This window comes from Bombus terrestris, chromosome 11, assembly GCF_910591885.1.
Source record: "Bombus terrestris chromosome 11, iyBomTerr1.2, whole genome shotgun sequence".
Taxonomy (NCBI): domain Eukaryota; kingdom Metazoa; phylum Arthropoda; class Insecta; order Hymenoptera; family Apidae; genus Bombus; species Bombus terrestris.
The window spans coordinates 6,436,585-6,456,206 of NC_063279.1; the positions used below are offsets into that span (position 1 = coordinate 6,436,585).

A 19,622-nucleotide genomic window follows, 5' to 3' on the forward strand; every position below is an offset into this window, starting at 1 on the left:
TTAATAATCACAATTCTTTTATGAAATAGCTTAAACAAGAGTACAACAATTTATTATTTATTAATTTACCTTAAGTGAATTTGGAATTTTAGATATACTGCATAAAGTTTCAAGATTGGTAGATCCAATCTCTGTAAGTTTACTTCTGGATTGGTTCCACTATAAAATAAAAAATATGAAATATAAAGAAACTGATATTGATATAATGTATTAATCTAACTATAATATGTAATGATTTATAATATGTCTTAAATTCGCTTAAATGGAATATGATTTGTTTATTAAACACTATGTATTTATACTATATCAAATAATTCTTAAAAAAACTAAAGATATTTGTACCTTTTGGGCAACACTGAGTAAAATTGTCTTAAATCCTATTTGTCTAAATGTATCTTCTGGAGGAAAATAAGTCCCTCCAATTATAGGTTTTAAATCAGCTGTAAGAAAGACACTCATTGGCCATCCACCATGACCACTTGTTGCCTATGTAAAACAATAGTTTTTAATCTATATCATATTTGTTTAAAATACAATGTAATCACATTTACTTGCTTGTATAAAAGTCATGTATATCTTATCAATATCTGGTCTCTCTTCCTTGTCCACTTTTATATTAATGAAGTTCTTATTCATTATTTCAGCAATTTCTTTATTGGTAAAAGATTCTTTTTCCATAACATGACACCAGTGACACGTAGAATAGCCAACAGATAAAAAGATACACTTGTTCTCTTTACTTGCTTTTTCCAATGCTTCGTCACACCATGGGTACCAATCAACTGGATTAGTAGCATGCTGTAGTAAATATGGTGATTTTTCTAAACTCAAACGATTCTTTTTTGGTATTCGCATATTTCCTAAATTATTGGTTGATCCCATATTTGCAAATAATGAAAATGTCAATGATCTTTGGTTTATCCTATAAAATTTGAAATTAGAAAATTAATTATCAATATATTTGACTTTGATGCATACATTTATAAAACATATAATAATTGCAAATGAAAGATTTAAAATAAAGGAATAAACAAGGACATGTAAATAATTGTGATATAAATTAATGAACAAAACACTACTTATTTTCATTGACACTGTTTTAATATACTTTTATTAAGTGAAAGGTTATTACAAATATTACATGAATGTATGTTTGAGTGTTCTACCTGTTTAATCGTTGTATATTTAGAAACATGAAACTACGTTGAGATAAATATGATCTTATTCCAAGATTCCAAATCCACCACTTTTTAGATAATAAAGATGTATAATCAACTATTGACAAAAGACAATATCTTCCCAAAGTCATAACACTCCTTACATAAAATAAAGTCCTGAAAATAAATATGAAAATAAATTCTGCAAATTTCTATATGTAAAATACATAATAAAATATTAAGCATTCATTTTGACATTATAAAATATAAATCCAATTAATTTCACTAGTAATCTATCAATATTATTTGTTTAATTTAATTAAATTACAAAAGATTTTTAACACTTAAACATATTGTGAACTTTTAGATTCCATTTTCAAATCACAGAAACTTTGCATCAATTTTTTCTTATACTCGTTATATTTATTTATGAATAGCTATATTTTCTTCAACAGAATTGGAATCTCACAAAATTTTAATTACTTCATTTATCATCAAAAATTATTTAATTTCAATTTAGGTAAGGTAACTAAGGTAACTAACATAATTAAGGTTAGTAGCTACTTATTTAGTTTATACCATAAAAATATTTACACAAATTGTTAATTGTATTCAACATACATTAATTTGCATCCTCCCTTACTGTAACGTCTCCCATCGCAGCACATGCAAACACGAAAAATGGCGGATTACTACTAAAGTGCAACATGTCCGGTACTTGATACTATACACACACACGCGCGCGCGCGCGCGCGCACACACACACACACACTGATATATATATATATATATATATATATATATATATATATATATATATATATATATATATATATATCAGTGTGTATGTGTGTATATATATATATATTCACTGCTGTAACTTTAAATCACGTTTAAGCGTTAAATCCAAAATATTCAATCATTTAAGCAAAATTGTGTAATTTATTATTGACATATGACTCAAATCTAGTAACTTCTTTTTTTACATATTCGAATATATCTGATATTTATAATTCTATTTAGTTATTTAGTTAGTTAGTTAGAATACATTAAACTTAACTAAACTAGAGTAAGCTAAATTAATCTAGATTAATCTAAATTTGTAATGAATTTTTAGAAAAATATTATTAAAACTTCGGAACTTTTCTTTAAAAAAAATATAAATGTAATTGAATGAATTTGTTAAAAAATATGTTTATATATATTATCTGATAATGTATGTATACATATTGGTTCATTATTTCATTCACTTATGACAAATCAGTAAAAATTGCGTTTTACGTTAGTTACATATGTATACATAAATGTATCTAAATACCTTGACTATGAAAAATGTAATAACTACTGTTCATTATTTAAGTCTATAACGAACGTATAATGTAATATCAGATAACATTAATTAATTTCTTCAAACATCACAATACTTCAAATATGGCTGCCGTACATCGAGAGGCTATCCAAAAACAGATTCAACAAGATTGGGCAAATCGAGAATACATCGAAGTTATAACTGGTAGCATCAAAAAGATAACTGACTTTCTCAATTCCTTTGGTAATTATTTAAAAGGTTATTGAATAATATATATAAATACAAACTTTACTACTTTCATAGTGGAATATTTTGTCAAAATATTTTATAGAAAATTATAAACTATTTTATATTGTGATCAAAGAAATCTTTTGTTTTATACTTCTAAACTAAAAACCATTGATTTTATCAAGCAATTGCATTTGGATACATCCATAACTAAATTGTTTTCTTACTTACATAGAATATACATACATGTTTTGACAATTCTGACTTACATGAATCTTTTCATAACCTTATTGCTTCCTCTTTTATCATTTTCTTGAATTACTAAAATCCACAAAGACACTTTAAATAAAATTAAAATTGTATGAAAATTACTTTATTACTGACAATCAATTAACTTTATTGTGTTAGATATGTCTTGCAGATCAAGAATAGCTGTTCTCAACGAAAAACTTACAACTCTAGAAAGAAGAATCGAATATCTGGAAGCATGTGTAAGTTACCATTTATAATTTGGATCAATTATGATTTGCACATTATGAAAAATATGTGACATGCATTATATTTTCTACAATTATTTTCCAGGTTACAAAAGGGGAAACATTAACCTAAATTAATCATAGTTTAGGATTTTTGTATTTATTGAAATTATATATGAATAAATATACAATAAACGTGACTACAATAAACTATATGTTATATTCAGTTTATAATTGCTTTACTTGGAAGGAACTGTAAATATATTATATGATTCACGCTTAACATAGGGTTCTGATGACTTATTTTGTAACCACACATTCATTTTAAAACCTGTGTTTTGTAACGTATAATTCAGAGATTGTGAAAAAGGCAATCGATTTTCACTTTCTTTAAAACCACGTACCACTGCATATAAAGGTAAACTAATAAAAAATAGTATTGCCGTAGTATAACCCAAAGGCAGAAATTTTCGAAGCACTGGAAAAGTACAATATGCTGCAAAAAAAATTGCTATTTTAATATATTATCTATTATTAATAAGGATTTTTACATTATTCTTATTTCATGTTATAAATTATAAAACAATCACCTAAAATAATTTCATTTAGTAATAATATATCATAGAGGAAAATTTCCCTCACCTCCTATTAGATGATTCATTGTACTATCTTTTCCTCTTATACGTTCTGTTATATAAGTACCAGCAAGATAGTAAAAACCTATACCACAAATAGGTAATGTGGTATATGCTATTCTTCCAAATGTAGCAGGGGTTTCAAGTATACCTTTTGAAGCTTGAAGTGCTAATCCAGTACCAATGCCTGCTATCACGGGTATTTGCATTCTTCGCACAAGCACAGAAACTGGATTGTCATCCTCTGTACCATACAGCTCTAATAAATCTCTCATTGTATAATTCTAAAATGAAATTATTTTGTTACATTCAATTCATGTAATCATGTTAGACAAATTATAGAGACAAATTGTTAGATTTTATTTAATAATGCACTTTAAATCGAATCATTGATTTGCAAATCACTGCTTTTGATATACAAATGTGCACAAATGTTTTCAAGTATTACAAGTAGAGATTTTCTGAAGAAAAATTAGAAATGGAAATTATAGATATACCACAATATAATATTAATTGTTGTAACAAGCAAAATTTGACATTTGTATGTAATATTGTATTTCAGTGTCGCCTTTGACTGGCTATATGAGATAAGCTATATATATGCCTTCCTATTTCTCCATTACGTAGCATGAAGAACTTTTATAATAGATTTGCATCTACAGCTATGTTATTTAACTAGTTATGTTTGATTCTCCTTTTTAAAGTTAAAGTGAAATGAAAGTTAAAGTTAAAGTGAAGTTAAATAATAAACTAAAACTAAAACTACGTTTAATTCTGGCAAATTTTTTAATATATCAAAGAGACGGCACTTCAAATAGAAAGAATTTTGTATTTCTTCCGCAAAACTGTGACACTGCTGCATGAATTTGATTGAAATACATACCCTAATATCGTTGCACGTGTAAAACTACCTTTACAATATGTGCATTGTTAAGTGGCTCCTCGTAGTGTAAATTTTAACGCGGTAAAAATTAATTGTACAGCTGGATAACCGAGGCAACGACCAAAAGGAATTTGATAAGAGATTTATTGATTAAATGACAGAATTATTACTGGTTACTTAATAGGATGTGTAACACTTCCTGCTCATTTTTAAATGACCTAAATGACTAAATTGTCCAATTTCAAATTTCACGAACACGAGCAGAATCCTTTTACACTCCACGCATAGCAAATCAGCCTGAAATTCCCCAAATTTCTGAATTACCACGTAAAAATACAACGTAAATTAATTTTTGTAAATAGAACTATTGTCAGTAGACAATATCATAACATGTACAAAACACGTTCAAAATAAGTTATCATTTGACATATATATTAGACAAACTCAACTTAAAATAAAAAAATTCGAAATATTTTTACATGAAATATATTTCCAATCTAAAAGTCTCTTTAAAAGCAAATACAACTTATTTTTAGCAACTGTGCACATATAATTGAATATGGCGATGTTACTAACGATAGTGAACGTTGACGCATTTTAGTTTCAATACGCCGTTATATAAATATAAAGGATTTTTATTTGTCAAAAAGATATAGACAAATTATTAATATTATTAGAAGAAAATGTTACGTTTAAATGTAAATGACTTGTTAAAACAGGTATAGTGCTGAATTTTCTCAAAATGTAACCTATTATAAAAAAAAGACATTTTAGTTATTTGCGTTCAATCAACAAATCATTAAAAGATACTAATTATTTCAGAAACAGAATTTAATATTATTAAAGTATTTAAGCTCACAAACAAAGAGTAGTACATCGAAGATTAACTCAAATGTTGTAGGACTCAGTGAGAAATGTTGTAAAATTCCAAATACACGTAAGACAGATATATTTAATAATATATGTTATTATAATTTATCATTATATATTTTAATAAAATAAAATTATTATTATAAATTATAATTATTATATTTAATAATTATTATAATATAAAGTAACATGAAAGTTTTTCTTTATGCTCTTGAAGTATAAGATTTTTTCCTTTAAATGATCTTTAAATGAAAAACAAAGTAAAAAATTCAACACATTGGATAATTCAGTAAATAAATATTTTGCAAAAAGTTTAGTCACCTAAAGATATAAATGAAATTAGTAGATTAGTGTCTCAGTAAATGCAAATATATTATGTAAAATACAAAATATAAGAAAAATTTGTTGAAATATTAAAAATCAGATCTGAAATTTAAGCTATTTAATTGCTTCTTAAATATTTATAAATTCATATAGGTGTAAAAGTATTTTTAGGATGATTGATAATTTTTATAGGTTTTACATTAAGAGTTAGTTATATTTTCAATATTTTTATTCATATTATATCGTTTTTAAATTTTACTTTTCAGCTGTTGGGCCTCGTGCTGCTAAAAATAAAGAATATAAAAATCCAGAGTATTTTTGTTATCATATAGACACTTTCGGAGAAGCAGAAGTGGAATTAGCAAAATATAGATTACCAGCTCCTTCTAATAGAATACCTTTCAATAAATAGTTTTTATGATCACATTTGTCTTTATAGAAAATTTTGTAGCAACCAACAAAGTATAGTAAATAAATAATATTTAAAAAGGAATATTGTGAAATTTCGAATCTTTTTATGCAAACAAGTAGATAAAGTTAAATAAAGAATAATTATACAATCATTTTGCACGAGAACCTATAGGATGCTTTAAAAATAGTACACACACACACACACACATGTATATGTATAGTATTGTAATAACATAAAGTAAAATATATTTATAAAAGATTATATTTCATTTATTTTGACTGTTTAAACCACTTTAAGCAATTATATGCACTATCTTTATGAAAAAAAATTATTTTATATTTAAAAAATATATATAACTATATTTAAAGTAAAAAATAATAAATGATAATAAAGTAATCTTGTTAATTACATAAATCTGTCCGAAATTTCCAATTTTCTCAAATTATGAGTACAAGTTTAACATAACGAAAAGACATTTGTAACATGTGTATCATAATTATATGTGAAAAAATTAAATTAAAAATATAAGATAACATTTCCCCATATAAAGTTTTATTTCCAAATAAATCATAGACAATAAGATAAATTATATATATGTGCAATTACAAGTTGTATGAGCTTCAAGTTATGTACACCTCAGTCTAAAACATGTTATAGATTATTTATAATTTGGTAATTATTATTATTTAAAATTAGTAAATTTTTCATATAGAGAGAGATTTATATCTTATATAACTTAATCTTTTTTCTGATGCGAAACATGCTTTATTCATTAATACCTTTAAAGGTTAAATAAACAAGTTAAATTGTTTAAAGATTAAATATAGGAGATACAATTTCAAATATCCTTTTCTATTATAGATCTTTTAATATTATAGAAAAATATTATTTTTATAAAGGCAATATTGTATTGATATGTATTATAATGGCAATATTAAAATAGATATGTATTACTATATGATTATTGCAATTTAAATTCAAAGTAACAAGTATGTATAAATACGTAACAATTTTTATTACAGTGCGCAATACATATTATTATATTTTATTTACGTCGAACGTACGATCCATAATTTTAATCTTCCTTTGATGCCTTTTTGAAATAAAAATTCGTTAAATTGCCTTTATGTACAATATATTATTTTTACCGTTATATATTTTTACTGTACATGGTTTATGTTTATACACACAAACATATATATAAGAAACAAAATTTTATACCCTCAAGAGCTTTAATTATCCTTCACTGTTTTGTAAGTCGAGGTTACGGTAAAGACATATTACATACAGATATAGTAAAAATGGTTTCTATTATACCGAAACATACCGCTTTATCATTGTTTAAACGTAATATTTCACAAAATTTTGTTAACGTAATAAGTATAAGAAACAATCCTTTATGGTGGATATATGAAGAATCAAACATACGATACTTTTATTATAATACAAATATATCCTCTTTGGAATACTTTAGGTAAGCAGAATTTTTGCTCATTAATTTTATTTTACCATAATATTATAAGTACAATGTAATGATAATTATCATACGTGCTGTTAGTATGTATTTTCGAAACACAGATTTTAATATATTTGAATACATTTATTATTATATATTATAATGTTCTTTTCTTGTAAGTAAAAATACTATATAAAATCATACTTCATTTTTGTAACGAATATTTATATATTAACGAGTTTATTAGAAATTCTATTTTATTACATATAATATACATGTATTTATTACGTGTAATTACCGTTTCTCTCTAAAATATTAACTGAATTAAAGAATTCTTTAAATATTTAGTAAGGATAAATATTCATGTTAAGATATAAAAACAGAAATATAAATTTAGGTGAGGTTAAATAATTTTTATCAATTTCAGAGTTATCTTAATTGCTTTAATATTTTAAACAGTTTACAAAATACTAATTTATTACTTTGTGATAAAATATATGTGTTAAACATAAGTTCTTTGGTATGATATGGTAGCAATCTTATATAAGTGACTGAAACAATATTCTCCCAATAGTAGTTATCTTAATTAGCTGTATTTGTCACTTTATTATATCTATAGAAAGAATTTCTGATTTATGCAAATACAACTGGAAAATAAAAGAAATCTTACAATTAAAATTATAAAGAAAATAATTAAATCATTTAAAAAAGTGGATTTTGAACTTATTATTTGAACTTGTGCTATTATGCTTAATATGTACTATTGTATGATATTTAAAAAATAAAAATATTACAAAACATTCACAACTTTTTAAAGCTTTTGTTTTATCCAAATAGGTATTGAAACATTATATTATTAGCTTATAAATGTTACAATTTATTCAAATCTGTTATGTGTATTATTTTATCACTTAAATGATTGAATAAAGTCTGCGATAAAACAATATTTAAATAAGATATGTAATTTGATAAGAAATATATACATCCTATAAGTTACTTTTTGAATCCAGAAAATAAGACAAACATATAAAAATGAGATATGTCATTATATTTTTAAAAGTAAATTCATTGGATGATTTGTTATAATATAGAATATATCTAATATAGGAACTTGCAATTATATATTTTTTACATCATAATATATTAAATTTATTTCAAGGTTTACGTACTAAATATTTTTGTATTAATATGTGAAATATCATTTTTTATTTTTTCAAATTATCTTTTATCTTTTAACGTTTCAAATTAATTTTAATATGTAAATACAAATTAAATATGTAAATTATTATTCCATAACAAATATTGAAACTGGTTCTAAATGATAAATTCTGTACTATACTTATACAGTACTATTTAATTATATTTCAGTATTAATAATCATATTGATGAAATTCTCTTTGGTCTCATTAGGGTTACATTTTATTATTGTTTGAGTTCCACGGTGTGTTATTGCTTTTAGAATCACTGTAATGGATTTACTTATTTCAGAACCCATTTCCTCTTCGTCATTCTGAGATTTTATATTTTATGATTTTGTAATCTTAAGATATATTTATAAATTTATTAAAATAAATAGAGAAGTTTCAGTCAGAAGTAATAAAATGTTTATAACGTTTAAATATTTGTATTAGGTTGAATTTTAATGTTATTTTTTTGGAAATTATAATGTAATAAATACAAATATAACTATACCTCTAGAAGATCACTTCCTATTTCTTCTGGTTCAATATTTTCTTCAAGAAATGACATATTGTAGACCATAAGCGTATTATTAGATAAGTGGAACTAATTCATATGAAAATCATGTTTTTATTTACATAACAATTGACTGACTCAAGATGCCATTTCAGGGTTTACTATGAAGTAACTCATGTAAAAATCATGTTTCTATTAATATGAATGCTAACAGTTTCAAAAAGATACCTCATACTATATTGAATAGTCTCACAAAGTAAATATAAATTTATAATGATTTACGTATTGAAAAATTCAGTAAGGTTCAGTACATAAAAATTGCATTACCAACTTGAAGCTTTATCTTAAATTTAATTTTCACTCTATTTAATAAGTTACTACAATGAGAAAAAATGGAATCTCTTTCTCGTTTCTTATTATAATTCTGATTATTTATATATATGTGTACCTGTATAACATATACAAGGTGCTCAACAACATATAATAGAAAATTCAAAACCATAATAGGAAATTTGAAGGGTGCTTTTGCAAGTTAAAATAAGACAAAAATTAATAACAAAATAATTTTTGTGGTTCATTAGCTACTAACATGTAAAAATCGACTAAAGTATTCTTAAAATTTGGTAGATTTCTCTTGATAAATTCTATATAAATGAATGTAGAACAGTTCAAACTATGGCAGTTATAGTGATTTCAAGTTGCAAAGAAGATTATGACATTCGTTGTGAAGAATTTGCGAAGTTTTGTAAGAAAAATCATAGTTTAATCATTACATCTATTTTCTCATAGAAATTTATAGAAGAATATGAGAAAATATCTGATGAAATTTCCGAGTGGAGATAATTAATATCTTTTACAGTTTATGAATGTACGCGCATAATTTAAAGAAATGAAGTGGTAAACATATTATACATGTATACATATTATACACGCAGAAGGCGTGTGAAATGAAAAGTATAAAAACAAGAATTTCATAGGTACAGACTTTGGTTTTCATGGACTTCTTTGAAATACAAATTGAAAGTATAATTATAACAATTTTTCTTACGTTAATGTTCAAAGTTCTTTCATTGCATAAAATATCGTATTTTTTCGTAATCCATATGTAAGTGCATACATCACACATGTTACAAGTGCGACCTAGAATCAACCTCGAGGTGTATTATGAGTTATTCCAAAACCGATAGTGTACATCATTTAAAGTCCAATAAAACGGCAAAAAAATATCGTATGTTAACCTTTTAGTTAGTATGTTGTAAGGGGGTGACTTCCCTTTACAAAATCATTCTAAACAGAAACTGGAAAAAAGACTATTTAACTCTATAGAGACATTTGAATTTGTAAAATTTGAAGAAGTAAGAAGCAACTTTAGTTTTCCATTCCGTTTTATAGCATAAAAAGGTTCTTGAAAAAATTCAGTTCAAGTATGTGAAAGAAAAGATTTCACCCTTTAAAATGAGCTCAGGAATACTGTTGTATGATGATTTTTTCACAAGTTTGCAAGTTTGCAAGTTTTCTACTAGATACATATGTCTTCTACATATATTTTCAGGTTGATTAATAGAATTATGACTGTCATATTTAATTCATATATTAATGAAATAAAACAATGTTCATATAACGTATATATAAAAGGTTTCTGTGGTAATACGTATAAATACTTTTGTAAGCCATTGTACATATGTCGCTTTGAGTTTGAGACTCACTGCACTTCTTATCGCTTCGACTGCTCTATATTCGTTCGTGTAGGGAGGTTTGCAGATCTTCAGGGATGCTTTAATGGGATCTTTAGATGTTAGATAAATAAATAAATGAATAAAGCCTCAAACGAATGTTCTTTATTCTATATTTTCGTATTATTTTAACTTGTAGAAGCATCCCTTATATTCTTTACCATCTCCGAACTGTATAAAATAATCGTTGGCTATTAATCAAATGATGCAACTACCTGCGATTCGATACGATCGCCAGAAAGCGAATCGCGTTGTATAAAACTGTCGCTTCCAAACTGACAATATGTATATATAATATGTATGAACATGCTCATTTGTAACAAGGTTTTTGTAATTATAATAAGATTGCATAAGTAAAATACGTGTTGCATGACAAAGCAGTTGCTTGAAAATCGTCAATATGGATGCAGTTGTGTATATATATACATATATATATATATATCGAATGCAATGGAACTCAACCACATATTTTACATTAGTTTCACAGTAGTTTACAGAAGCTTACTTCTCGTGACAAAATGAACTCAAAGTATCTATCGTCTGTGTTCTTTTGCGCAGCTTACTTACAAGTTGCAAGTTACTAGTATTTTAATAAATATCCTTGCACATCATATTAACTAGTTTGATAATACACAAAGCTTACAAGTAAATTTTAAAAATGATAAGTTCATGATTTTCGTCTTTGGTCGATATGTTATACCTTATACGATTGCCTTATCCGATAAAAATTTTAAAAAAGAAGACTCTAACTGATAGCTTGTTGCTTGATTTCAGTTCATTATATTATAATATTATATTTCATATATATAATAAATTATATTGTTCTAGTTCACCGGAAGTACCGGTTAGACGTAACGAAAGAACAATTTCGATATCTTTTTCTTTATAACAAGTATCAAATGTTGGTGGATTTCTGAGAAGTTTTAAATTACTTTTCAATTTGTTAAATGTTTACTCAAAACTTAACAAGAAAACAAAGACATTAGTGCCCTTTAATCAGTGAAATACAAGTTACATTATTATTAAATTCTATACCATGTGAGACATTAATGTATCAGTTAGACTAATATATTTAAATAATGTATCTAATTAGGAAGGAATAGTACTTTTGCTATTTAAGTTTTTAACAATTTAACAGAAAATATTCTTAGATCCGCAATAAAAATTTTACTTCCGCTGACTACTATATTGTTAATATTTATTCCAAAATCATATTATAATAATTTATTTATAATATATTCCTCTGATTAATTCTTACGTATTTCTAAATCATGAATGATCTTTAAAATTGTAAATTTTTAAAATAAAATAAAAACTAAAAGATCGATGTATCTTATTAAATAAATTCAGCTGTCACTATGATTCCTAACATAGAAAAATGTCATTAAAATTTGTCTTCTTTTAGATCCAACAATGTCGATGCACGAACATATTCTGTGGTTCCGAATACATCATTTATATCGGTTAAGGATGAAAGTCGTGAATTAATGGCTGTATGGCCCGATATCGTACGTGATCTCACGGATGCTGGTCGTCATCTTGACATACCAGATGTTACCAAATGGCTAGTGAAGGTATTCTTTTTCTTCTTTTCTCTTTCTTAAATTTTCACATTAGCGAACGGTACATTGTACTTATAGTTCTTTGTATACAGGGTGTCTCAATTCAGTATTCTGAATTTATATAATTATATTTGTTCTCAAACGTATTACATTTGAAATGATATATTATTGACAAAGTTGTTTCCTCTTCTTTAATTTTTAGGTATTGCAATACAATGTTCCATCTGGAGGGAGGAATAGAGCGTTAACGGTTGTAGAAGCATACAGATCATTAAATCCTCCCGATCAAATAACGGAAGAAAATCTTCGTTTAACTCGTATACTAGGCTGGTGCATAGAATTGGTTTGTAATTTTTGTTCTATCGTTTCCAGTTTATGTTAGGATGTTAGGATGTTTAGGATTTACAATAGTACATAGCATATTCACCTTATTAATTTCTCTTTAGCCAGATGACTTAAAAAATTATTTATATAATATGATTATATATTTGTATTATAGTTGCAAGCGTTTTTCCTGACGATAGATGATATTCAAGATCACTCAGAAATACGACGAAATCAACCGTGCTGGTATTTATACAATGACATTGGATTAACGGCTATTAACGATGCTTTAATGCTGGAAATGTGTATATATCAGCTCCTTAAGAAACATTTTAAGACAAAAGAATGTTATTTGGATCTCTTAGAACAATTTTTATCCGTAAGTAATTATTTTTCGTACTCAATAATATACAAAATATTCCTATTTGGTACCGATTAACTCTAGTTGGGAATATTTTTGTTGTTGTCTAAATTGTTTTAATAGTTGTGGCGACCATTATGCTAAACATTCACTACAGATTTGATAGATAGATTTTATTGTTTTGTACTTTTACAGAAATTAATAAAATTGTTTGATAAAATATAATATTTTTACTATTTTATTTATAAAAAATATTGTTTGCCAAATTAAGAAAGTACCAACTTTTATACTATGTTATATTATTTACAGGTTTCTTTAAAAACGGAAATGGGTCAATGTCTAGATTTATTATCAACAAATTTTGGAAAGAAACCGAATCTACATTTATTTACAATGGATAGATATAATTCCATTGTAAAGTATAAAACAGGTTATTATACGTTTGTGTTACCAGCCACTGTTGCTATGAGTTTTGTAAGTTTAATTCTATTAATTCTTATAACTACATTATTTGTCTAAAGAAAGTTTAGATCTTATCTTCATTTTTTGATTGTGTTTGAAGTTACATATTATTTATAGACTGGTATAAAAGATCCCGAAATGTATAGGCAAGCAAAAACAATTTTGTTAGAAATGGGACATCTTTTTCAAGTAAAAGATGATTATTTAGATTGTTATGGTAGTATAGAAGACATTGGAAAATCTGGTACAGATATAGCAGAGGGAAAATGTTCATGGCTTATTGTTGTAGCTTTACAACGTGCTACTCCAGAGCAAAAGAAAATTTTTGAGGTATACATGTCACTAATAATATTTTATATTCATTATCTCTTTTTAAGTAAAGATACGAATAACATACAAATACTCTACAGGAGTGCTATGGACAATCTGATGTAGAAAAAATAAATCGTGTAAAACAACTCTATCAGGAGCTTGGTGTATCAAATACTTATGCTATTTATGAAGAAGAAACATATAACTTACTACATACACATATACAACAAATATCTCGTGGACTTCCACATGATTTCTTCTTAAAGTTACTTAACAGAACATGTCGTAAAGTAGGCAGAAAGGACTAATTATAGAATTAAAAACGACAGATATTAATTATTATTATAATTTAAGGAAATACATATGTGTTTGTATTTTCTTCTCTCTGTGACAGAGACTAAATAAGGACCAGTAACTCTTTACCTTTAATGATTAAATTCTGTCGTAACAAGATAAAATCATAAACAGAGACAATAATTTCTTACTACAAATACATTGTTGCTGAAGTGCACAATGTTAATGAAAATGCAAATGATAGAGAAATGTTAATTCACAGTTAAAAAGGTGTGATATTTTATATTTTATATGCTATAGGAGATATATTTCATACAATGTTTTATATGATACATTTTTTTAGCAAGTTCCATTTCTTTCATTTGAAAGCAACTGTATAAACTTAACATATTCGTTTATATGTTTAAAAGATTAATAAAAGAGATTTTAAGATGGTTTTTTAATTTTTTTTTTGTATCCCCAAGGTTGCTTCTTTCTCATATTTTTTCGAATTTTCGAACGCACAATTTGTTTTACTTCTTGTCTAAGCTCTTTAAACGTATCTTCTGACACGTGTTCTTTCGAAAAAAAATTTTCTGCCTCTAAAATATATTAAACATGAATATATAAAAAATAATTATTACTTCTAATTTTTCATTATATACATATTTATATTTTATATAAAATGCGTACCACTAAAACGAACATCATTACTATCAAAGAAAAACTTATTTGTGTCTACTATCAAATTATTTGTATGTTCTTTTTTATTTGTATATTCTTCCTTCCTATCACGTTCTTCATCAGAAGAATCATATTTAAATGGATTCTTTGAGCCAAAACCTACTTGAGTCTTTGGAGGCTTCAATGGTTCCATATTTAAAATATTACTATTATCATCTAAAATTATGAACAAAAATAAATGTAATAAATATAATAAAATAAATTTTTTAATTAATGTATTATGTAAATATTAACTTTTTTCATTAGTTATTTCTTTCCCAAATGTTTTTAATAAACTGAATGACCCTCCTTCTTTCAAGCTTTTTGATAGTGAGTCTGACACAGAAAAATATATATCTTTCGACACTTCTACAGGTGCATTTTCAATCAAGTTATCTGTATTATTCTTATTTTTCTTCTTCTTAACTTTTTTGGTTTCTGTTTCAGATTTTTCTATATTAATTTCATATTCTTTATGACCATTTTCTGTAGGATCATATCTAATCATTCCTTTCCTAAAAAATTAAATAATAATATAGAAATACATAATTATGTAATTATTACTATAATTCTAATATTATGATTAACATAACTAACTATTTTATTCATACTTTGGAAATTTTACATCCTTATTTGTATCTTTATTCTTTGAATTAATTGGTACTCCTAGAATATTTTCTAAAATATCTAATTGTAATTCCTTTTCTTTTTGTAAATCAATGTCATCATCACCTTTTGTGTCTTTAGTAATATCTTTATCCGATTCTTTATCATTCTCTATGAAACGCTTGTCAAGTTTAAACCGTTCATCATTCCCCAAAATAATATTACTTCTAAGAGACTAGAATTAATCGAATAATATCAATGGTTTAAATATTTGTAAAATTTATTTATATATGAATATATATAAATGTCTTACCTCCCCTGTGAAATGTTTGTTAATTTCAAATTTACTATTATCCCAAACCGACTCATCATCATTCCTATCATAGTCATCATCATCAAACAAATCAAGTCTTCTTTTCTTCTTTTCTTCGATTTTAGGTTGTTCTATTTTATTGATATAATCATCATCATCAAATATTATTTTATTTTTATTTGAATTATTATCCTATAAAAATAAATACGATATATGGAAAATATGACATAAACACTTAAAATGTTGGACAAAATTAATTTAAACATGTTTACCAAATTCTTCAGTGCATTTTGCACTGCCAATTCTTTAGCTCTGAAAATTTTTTTCTTATGTTTTAATGATTCTATTCGTTTCTTTTCTGATGCACTAATTTTATCCATCTTTATTTCTTCGTTAACTTCGCGTTTTAAAGTAATCATTCTTTTCCTTAGATATGTTAAGATAAATTAGTTGCGTCATGTGATAGTATTTACTAAACTCAAAGAAACTTAACCTATTAAATTTATATGTGACAATGTATACAGCAAACAGACATATAAAAGAAATGCTATATATCTAACAATATTTGAATTCTATTTATTTATATACAAATACAGCAAAATCATGATTAAGTAAGTTTATAATTAAATCAATTTTATAAATTTTGTATTACATCAATGTTTAATATATGTACAATCTAATTTCATATACGTGAACACGGATATTAGAGGTTAGGTTTCACTACCCGACATCCGAAAACTGCAAATCGATTTTTATTTAACACTTTCCTAACTAAAACATTTTCGAAAATTTAGAGAAATATTATTTTACTATTTGAAATTAATTTTACGATTTATGATATTGAAATTTCTAAAAATATCAATTGTTTAATAATTGAATATAACTGTGTAATTATCAATTATTATTGTAGATAAAACAAAGATTCCTATACTTCTATATAACTTCTGTTCATCTGTATGAACTGAATATAATGCAGATGTTCTTAAGAATTTTTTTAATTATTTACTTTAGTCTTTTTAAAAAATTATATATTATATGGTAATTAATAACGAAATATAATATTACGTACATATATAGGATATATATTTTATGAATAGATAGTACGAACTTGTATAATACGTTTAATCCTTAGCCTCGCATACGTATATGATAGAATCATATTAAAATCAGTTATAGAACAAACTTTTTCAACACTTTGATCGGTGAATTTCAATGAATTCCTGCCCTTTTATTGCCTAATAATTTGTTAGTCTTTTATTCTCGACAAAAGAAGTAATAATTAACTGCGAATTAAGTACATGCTTATGATTCAAACAAAGGTTTGAACGATCGCGTATTTACGCGCGCTTTCGATCATCAACGTTGCGCCATTTTCGAATGATGTGAACTGTTGTGCGCCTGCACAGAAATAAATATAAGGACTCAATTTAGAGAGTTTGACGGATACGAAATGTCAAGAGTAACAATATTCACTCAGTAAAATTATTAATTAATAATGAAGGATAAATGGCATTAGGGCTCACGCTGGATCTCGCACGTAGTCATCTCCGCGTTTATACCAATCAATTAATCTTTGGGAAACGATGCCAAGCTAAGAACTACGTAATCTACAATTCAGTTCAATCTAGATCATGTAAAATTTGCATAGTAATTTTAGATGATCTCCACTGAACTATAATTTATTAGTGAATTAAATATCTCGAACATCCCAGTACAACATACAAAAGGATCACTAGTAGTTTGGCGGGAATTTTGAAATTAATTGCAAAATATTTTACTTAATATTTTTAAACCACTGTGATAATTAAGGCAGCGATAAATCCATTAGTTTAAATCAATGTGGGAATTTCATTATAACTGAATTGTTAATCAACGAAGCAATTATCAAAATATAAAACACACTACATACTTAAGGTCTATATTTTATTACGCTGATTTTCTATGTAATATATTATCTACGAATCTGTTGTGCGATTTACGAATCGCCGATACACTTTCGTGACATTGTATTCTTTAATCTTCTTTCAAGACGTACATACATATCTCAAATGTAATCATCGATACAATATTAAATTAAAACTATTGTTCCATAATTAAAATCTTTCCTATCATGGTCTTCCGAGTATTTTCATTGTCGATAAATTTTATTTTCATTCTTGACAAACGTAAACAGGTTTTCGATTCGTTCTTGCATACTTTTCGTGGTTATATCATTATCGTCACATTCTACATGCTTCATCGATATTATATTGTATTGTGTTTGTATAATTGATTAGGTACGTAGCTGAATTTAAATATTCTTTTTCTTTCACAGATCTTCAAGCGATAAAAAGATGATAAAATAATAACGATAATATAATTATGCAATAGTTTTAAACGAGCGACCTATTTCAACTTTGCTATATTATTATCATTGTTATTACTACCAATATCATATCAGTAAGTTTAACAATAGAAAATGTTTCAGTATTAAGCAAGTTGATGATATTATCGAATTTTAAAACTGAAAGTTATATCAAATATGCGATATACATACATTAAAAGATGTTGGCACATCTTTAGTTAATTTCGTTTGATGTTCGTTTCATGTTAAAATTATCGCGTTTGCAAGATATTAATGTAAATCAGAAAGTAACTAATTATAAGAACGACATTTTTCATGTTTGTTTCGTTTCCTGCAAAGGCGTCAACATTAACGTAACTTCTTCTCCGTCATCTCCAGAGTTTGTCACGAGTTTTGGAAGCGTTTCAGCACCTTTTTTATTATCATTGGCACACGTGAACGTTGCATGCCCTATCATGTTTTCTAAAAGTTGTTCTTTCACTTCATCTGTATTGCTTATCAAAAGACCATCTAAAAAGTTTAATAAATACGTATAATCATTTATATAATCAATAAAATATATTACATTTTTTTTAAGATACGCATAGTGATCTAATTAAGAAACGTTAATAAAAACATCAAGCGTACCGTGAAAGATGGAAGATATTTTATCCTCTTCGTCGATAAAGTGAAAATGTTTATTGTTCGCGAAAGCTTCGAAATTATTAAACGTCCTTAAAGAAACGTTCATGAACCATAACCTCTTCTTCTCGGCGTTGACATTCGCCGATATTAGCTCAATACCCTGTGATCCAAAAGAAAACGCGATCTTTCTATCTGTTCTTTATAGATTAATGATAAATCAAATTAATTACATTAATTCTCTCTATTACCTTGATCGCTGTATAGTCGATACTTCGTATCCTTTCACAATTGATAATAAATGGCACGTTATTTTCATCGTATTTGTGAATTATTTTCATCACTTTATTACAAAAGTAATTTGCAGCTGGATAAAATAGTCCATTGTCTGGTTTGAGTACTATATATTTGTTTCCAAGTTGCGTCTACAAAAGGGCAACGAAGGAAGCGTTTGATTTTTCATACAAAGCATAGAAGTGTTGATCGTTTTTAAATGTTAATCGTTTTAAGATTGAAAGATGACGACGATACTGTGTAGAATTA

At 25.8% G+C, this 19,622-nt stretch overlaps 7 protein-coding genes and 1 long non-coding RNA gene across 14 annotated transcripts in view; 4 read left to right on the forward strand and 4 right to left on the reverse strand.

The window, feature by feature from the left end:
* Nucleotides 1-2,607, reverse strand: part of LOC100649778 (spermatogenesis-associated protein 20) — a 5,362-nt gene extending 2,755 nt beyond the window's left edge. The window contains exons 1-5 of one of the 2 annotated variants that reach the window (XM_012314088.3): nt 2,476-2,607; nt 1,167-1,334; nt 556-922; nt 343-486; nt 70-159 (exon numbers count right to left, since the gene is read on the reverse strand). In XM_012314088.3, coding sequence (XP_012169478.1) covers nt 70-159; nt 343-486; nt 556-922; nt 1,167-1,309 — 744 coding nt within the window. In that variant the 5' untranslated portion in view covers nt 1,310-1,334; nt 2,476-2,607. Of the gene's footprint in view, nt 1-69; nt 160-342; nt 487-555; nt 923-1,166; nt 1,335-1,778; nt 1,930-2,475 lie in introns of those variants that run through there. The other variant, XM_003399146.4, reaches the window with a different exon arrangement.
* LOC100650247 (probable protein BRICK1-B) lies at nt 2,576-3,396 on the forward strand. 2 transcript variants are annotated; one of them, XM_003399150.4, is made up of 3 exons: nt 2,576-2,709; nt 3,103-3,185; nt 3,277-3,396. In XM_003399150.4, exons 1-3 carry the CDS (start codon nt 2,589-2,591, stop codon nt 3,301-3,303), a joined length of 231 nt encoding a protein of 76 aa, XP_003399198.1. In that variant the 5' UTR covers nt 2,576-2,588; the 3' UTR covers nt 3,304-3,396. The 2 variants fall into 2 exon arrangements, with proteins under 2 accessions (XP_003399198.1, XP_012169479.1); XM_012314089.3 differs by having other exon boundaries at nt 2,588-2,724.
* On the reverse strand, nt 3,309-9,514 carry LOC100649547. 2 transcript variants are annotated; one of them, XM_003399224.4, is made up of 3 exons: nt 9,443-9,514; nt 3,813-4,089; nt 3,309-3,666 (listed from the first exon to the last, which is right to left on the reverse strand). In XM_003399224.4, exons 1-3 carry the CDS (start codon nt 9,509-9,511, stop codon nt 3,410-3,412), a joined length of 603 nt encoding a protein of 200 aa, XP_003399272.2. In that variant the 5' UTR covers nt 9,512-9,514; the 3' UTR covers nt 3,309-3,409. The 2 variants fall into 2 exon arrangements, with proteins under 2 accessions (XP_003399272.2, XP_012169481.1); XM_012314091.3 differs by lacking the exon at nt 9,443-9,514 and adding an exon at nt 4,303-4,463.
* Nucleotides 4,717-6,375, forward strand: LOC100650369. The gene is made up of 3 exons (XM_003399151.4): nt 4,717-5,407; nt 5,511-5,625; nt 6,149-6,375. Exons 1-3 carry the CDS (start codon nt 5,372-5,374, stop codon nt 6,292-6,294), a joined length of 297 nt encoding a protein of 98 aa, XP_003399199.1. The 5' UTR covers nt 4,717-5,371; the 3' UTR covers nt 6,295-6,375.
* Nucleotides 7,466-14,928, forward strand: LOC100650005 (farnesyl pyrophosphate synthase-like). 3 transcript variants are annotated; one of them, XM_012313524.3, is made up of 7 exons: nt 7,466-7,768; nt 12,584-12,752; nt 12,943-13,083; nt 13,240-13,443; nt 13,735-13,899; nt 14,005-14,217; nt 14,298-14,928. In XM_012313524.3, the coding sequence occupies exons 1-7, from the start codon at nt 7,596-7,598 to the stop codon at nt 14,505-14,507; spliced, it is 1,275 nt and encodes a 424-aa protein (XP_012168914.1). In that variant the 5' UTR covers nt 7,466-7,595; the 3' UTR covers nt 14,508-14,928.
* On the reverse strand, nt 14,296-16,642 carry LOC100650122 (probable RNA-binding protein CG14230). The gene is made up of 6 exons (XM_003399149.4): nt 16,387-16,642; nt 16,115-16,306; nt 15,807-16,036; nt 15,451-15,710; nt 15,166-15,372; nt 14,296-15,074 (listed from the first exon to the last, which is right to left on the reverse strand). The coding sequence occupies exons 1-6, from the start codon at nt 16,531-16,533 to the stop codon at nt 14,920-14,922; spliced, it is 1,191 nt and encodes a 396-aa protein (XP_003399197.2). The 5' UTR covers nt 16,534-16,642; the 3' UTR covers nt 14,296-14,919.
* LOC125385894 overlaps nt 16,618-19,622 on the forward strand; it is a 10,471-nt gene continuing 7,466 nt past the window's right edge. Inside the window, exon 1 of the long non-coding RNA XR_007225628.1 lies at nt 16,618-16,725. This is a non-coding gene — a long non-coding RNA (uncharacterized LOC125385894). The remainder of the gene's footprint in view (nt 16,726-19,622) is intronic.
* LOC100649665 (sodium-independent sulfate anion transporter) overlaps nt 18,021-19,622 on the reverse strand; it is a 10,230-nt gene continuing 8,628 nt past the window's right edge. For both annotated transcript variants that reach the window (XM_003399145.4, XM_048409822.1), the window contains 3 exons: nt 19,331-19,504; nt 19,086-19,242; nt 18,021-18,968 (listed from right to left, as the gene is read on the reverse strand). In XM_003399145.4, the coding sequence (XP_003399193.1) occupies nt 18,772-18,968; nt 19,086-19,242; nt 19,331-19,504 (528 nt within the window). In that variant the 3' untranslated portion in view covers nt 18,021-18,771. The remainder of the gene's footprint in view (nt 18,969-19,085; nt 19,243-19,330; nt 19,505-19,622) is intronic.

Coding starts and splice junctions, on each gene's coding strand:
- LOC100650369 (XM_003399151.4), top strand. CDS start 5,372: ATGTTACGTTTAAATGTAAATGACTTGTTAAAACAG. Junction 5,408..5,510: donor TAAATGACTTGTTAAAACAG/GTATAGTGCTGA, acceptor TAATTATTTCAG/AAACAGAATTTAATATTATT. Junction 5,626..6,148: donor TTGTAAAATTCCAAATACAC/GTAAGACAGATA, acceptor TTTACTTTTCAG/CTGTTGGGCCTCGTGCTGCT.
- LOC100650247 (XM_012314089.3), top strand. CDS start 2,589: ATGGCTGCCGTACATCGAGAGGCTATCCAAAAACAGATTCAACAAGAT. Junction 2,725..3,102: donor CTTTGGTAATTATTTAAAAG/GTTATTGAATAA, acceptor TTATTGTGTTAG/ATATGTCTTGCAGATCAAGA. Junction 3,186..3,276: donor TCGAATATCTGGAAGCATGT/GTAAGTTACCAT, acceptor ATTATTTTCCAG/GTTACAAAAGGGGAAACATT.
- LOC100650122 (XM_003399149.4), bottom strand. CDS start 16,533: ATGATTACTTTAAAACGCGAAGTTAACGAAGAAATAAAGATGGATAAA. Junction 16,307..16,386: donor AAAATGCACTGAAGAATTTG/GTAAACATGTTT, acceptor TTATTTTTATAG/GATAATAATTCAAATAAAAA. Junction 15,373..15,450: donor AGAAATAACTAATGAAAAAA/GTTAATATTTAC, acceptor TCATAATTTTAG/ATGATAATAGTAATATTTTA.
- LOC100650005 (XM_012313524.3), top strand. CDS start 7,596: ATGGTTTCTATTATACCGAAACATACCGCTTTATCATTGTTTAAACGT. Junction 7,769..12,583: donor TCCTCTTTGGAATACTTTAG/GTAAGCAGAATT, acceptor GTCTTCTTTTAG/ATCCAACAATGTCGATGCAC. Junction 13,444..13,734: donor TCTTAGAACAATTTTTATCC/GTAAGTAATTAT, acceptor TATTATTTACAG/GTTTCTTTAAAAACGGAAAT.
- LOC100649547 (XM_003399224.4), bottom strand. CDS start 9,511: ATGGTCTACAATATGTCATTTCTTGAAGAAAATATTGAACCAGAAGAA. Junction 4,090..9,442: donor TAGGAAGTGATCTTCTAGAG/GTATAGTTATAT, acceptor ATTTCATTTTAG/AATTATACAATGAGAGATTT. Junction 3,667..3,812: donor AATGAATCATCTAATAGGAG/GTGAGGGAAATT, acceptor TTTTTTTTGCAG/CATATTGTACTTTTCCAGTG.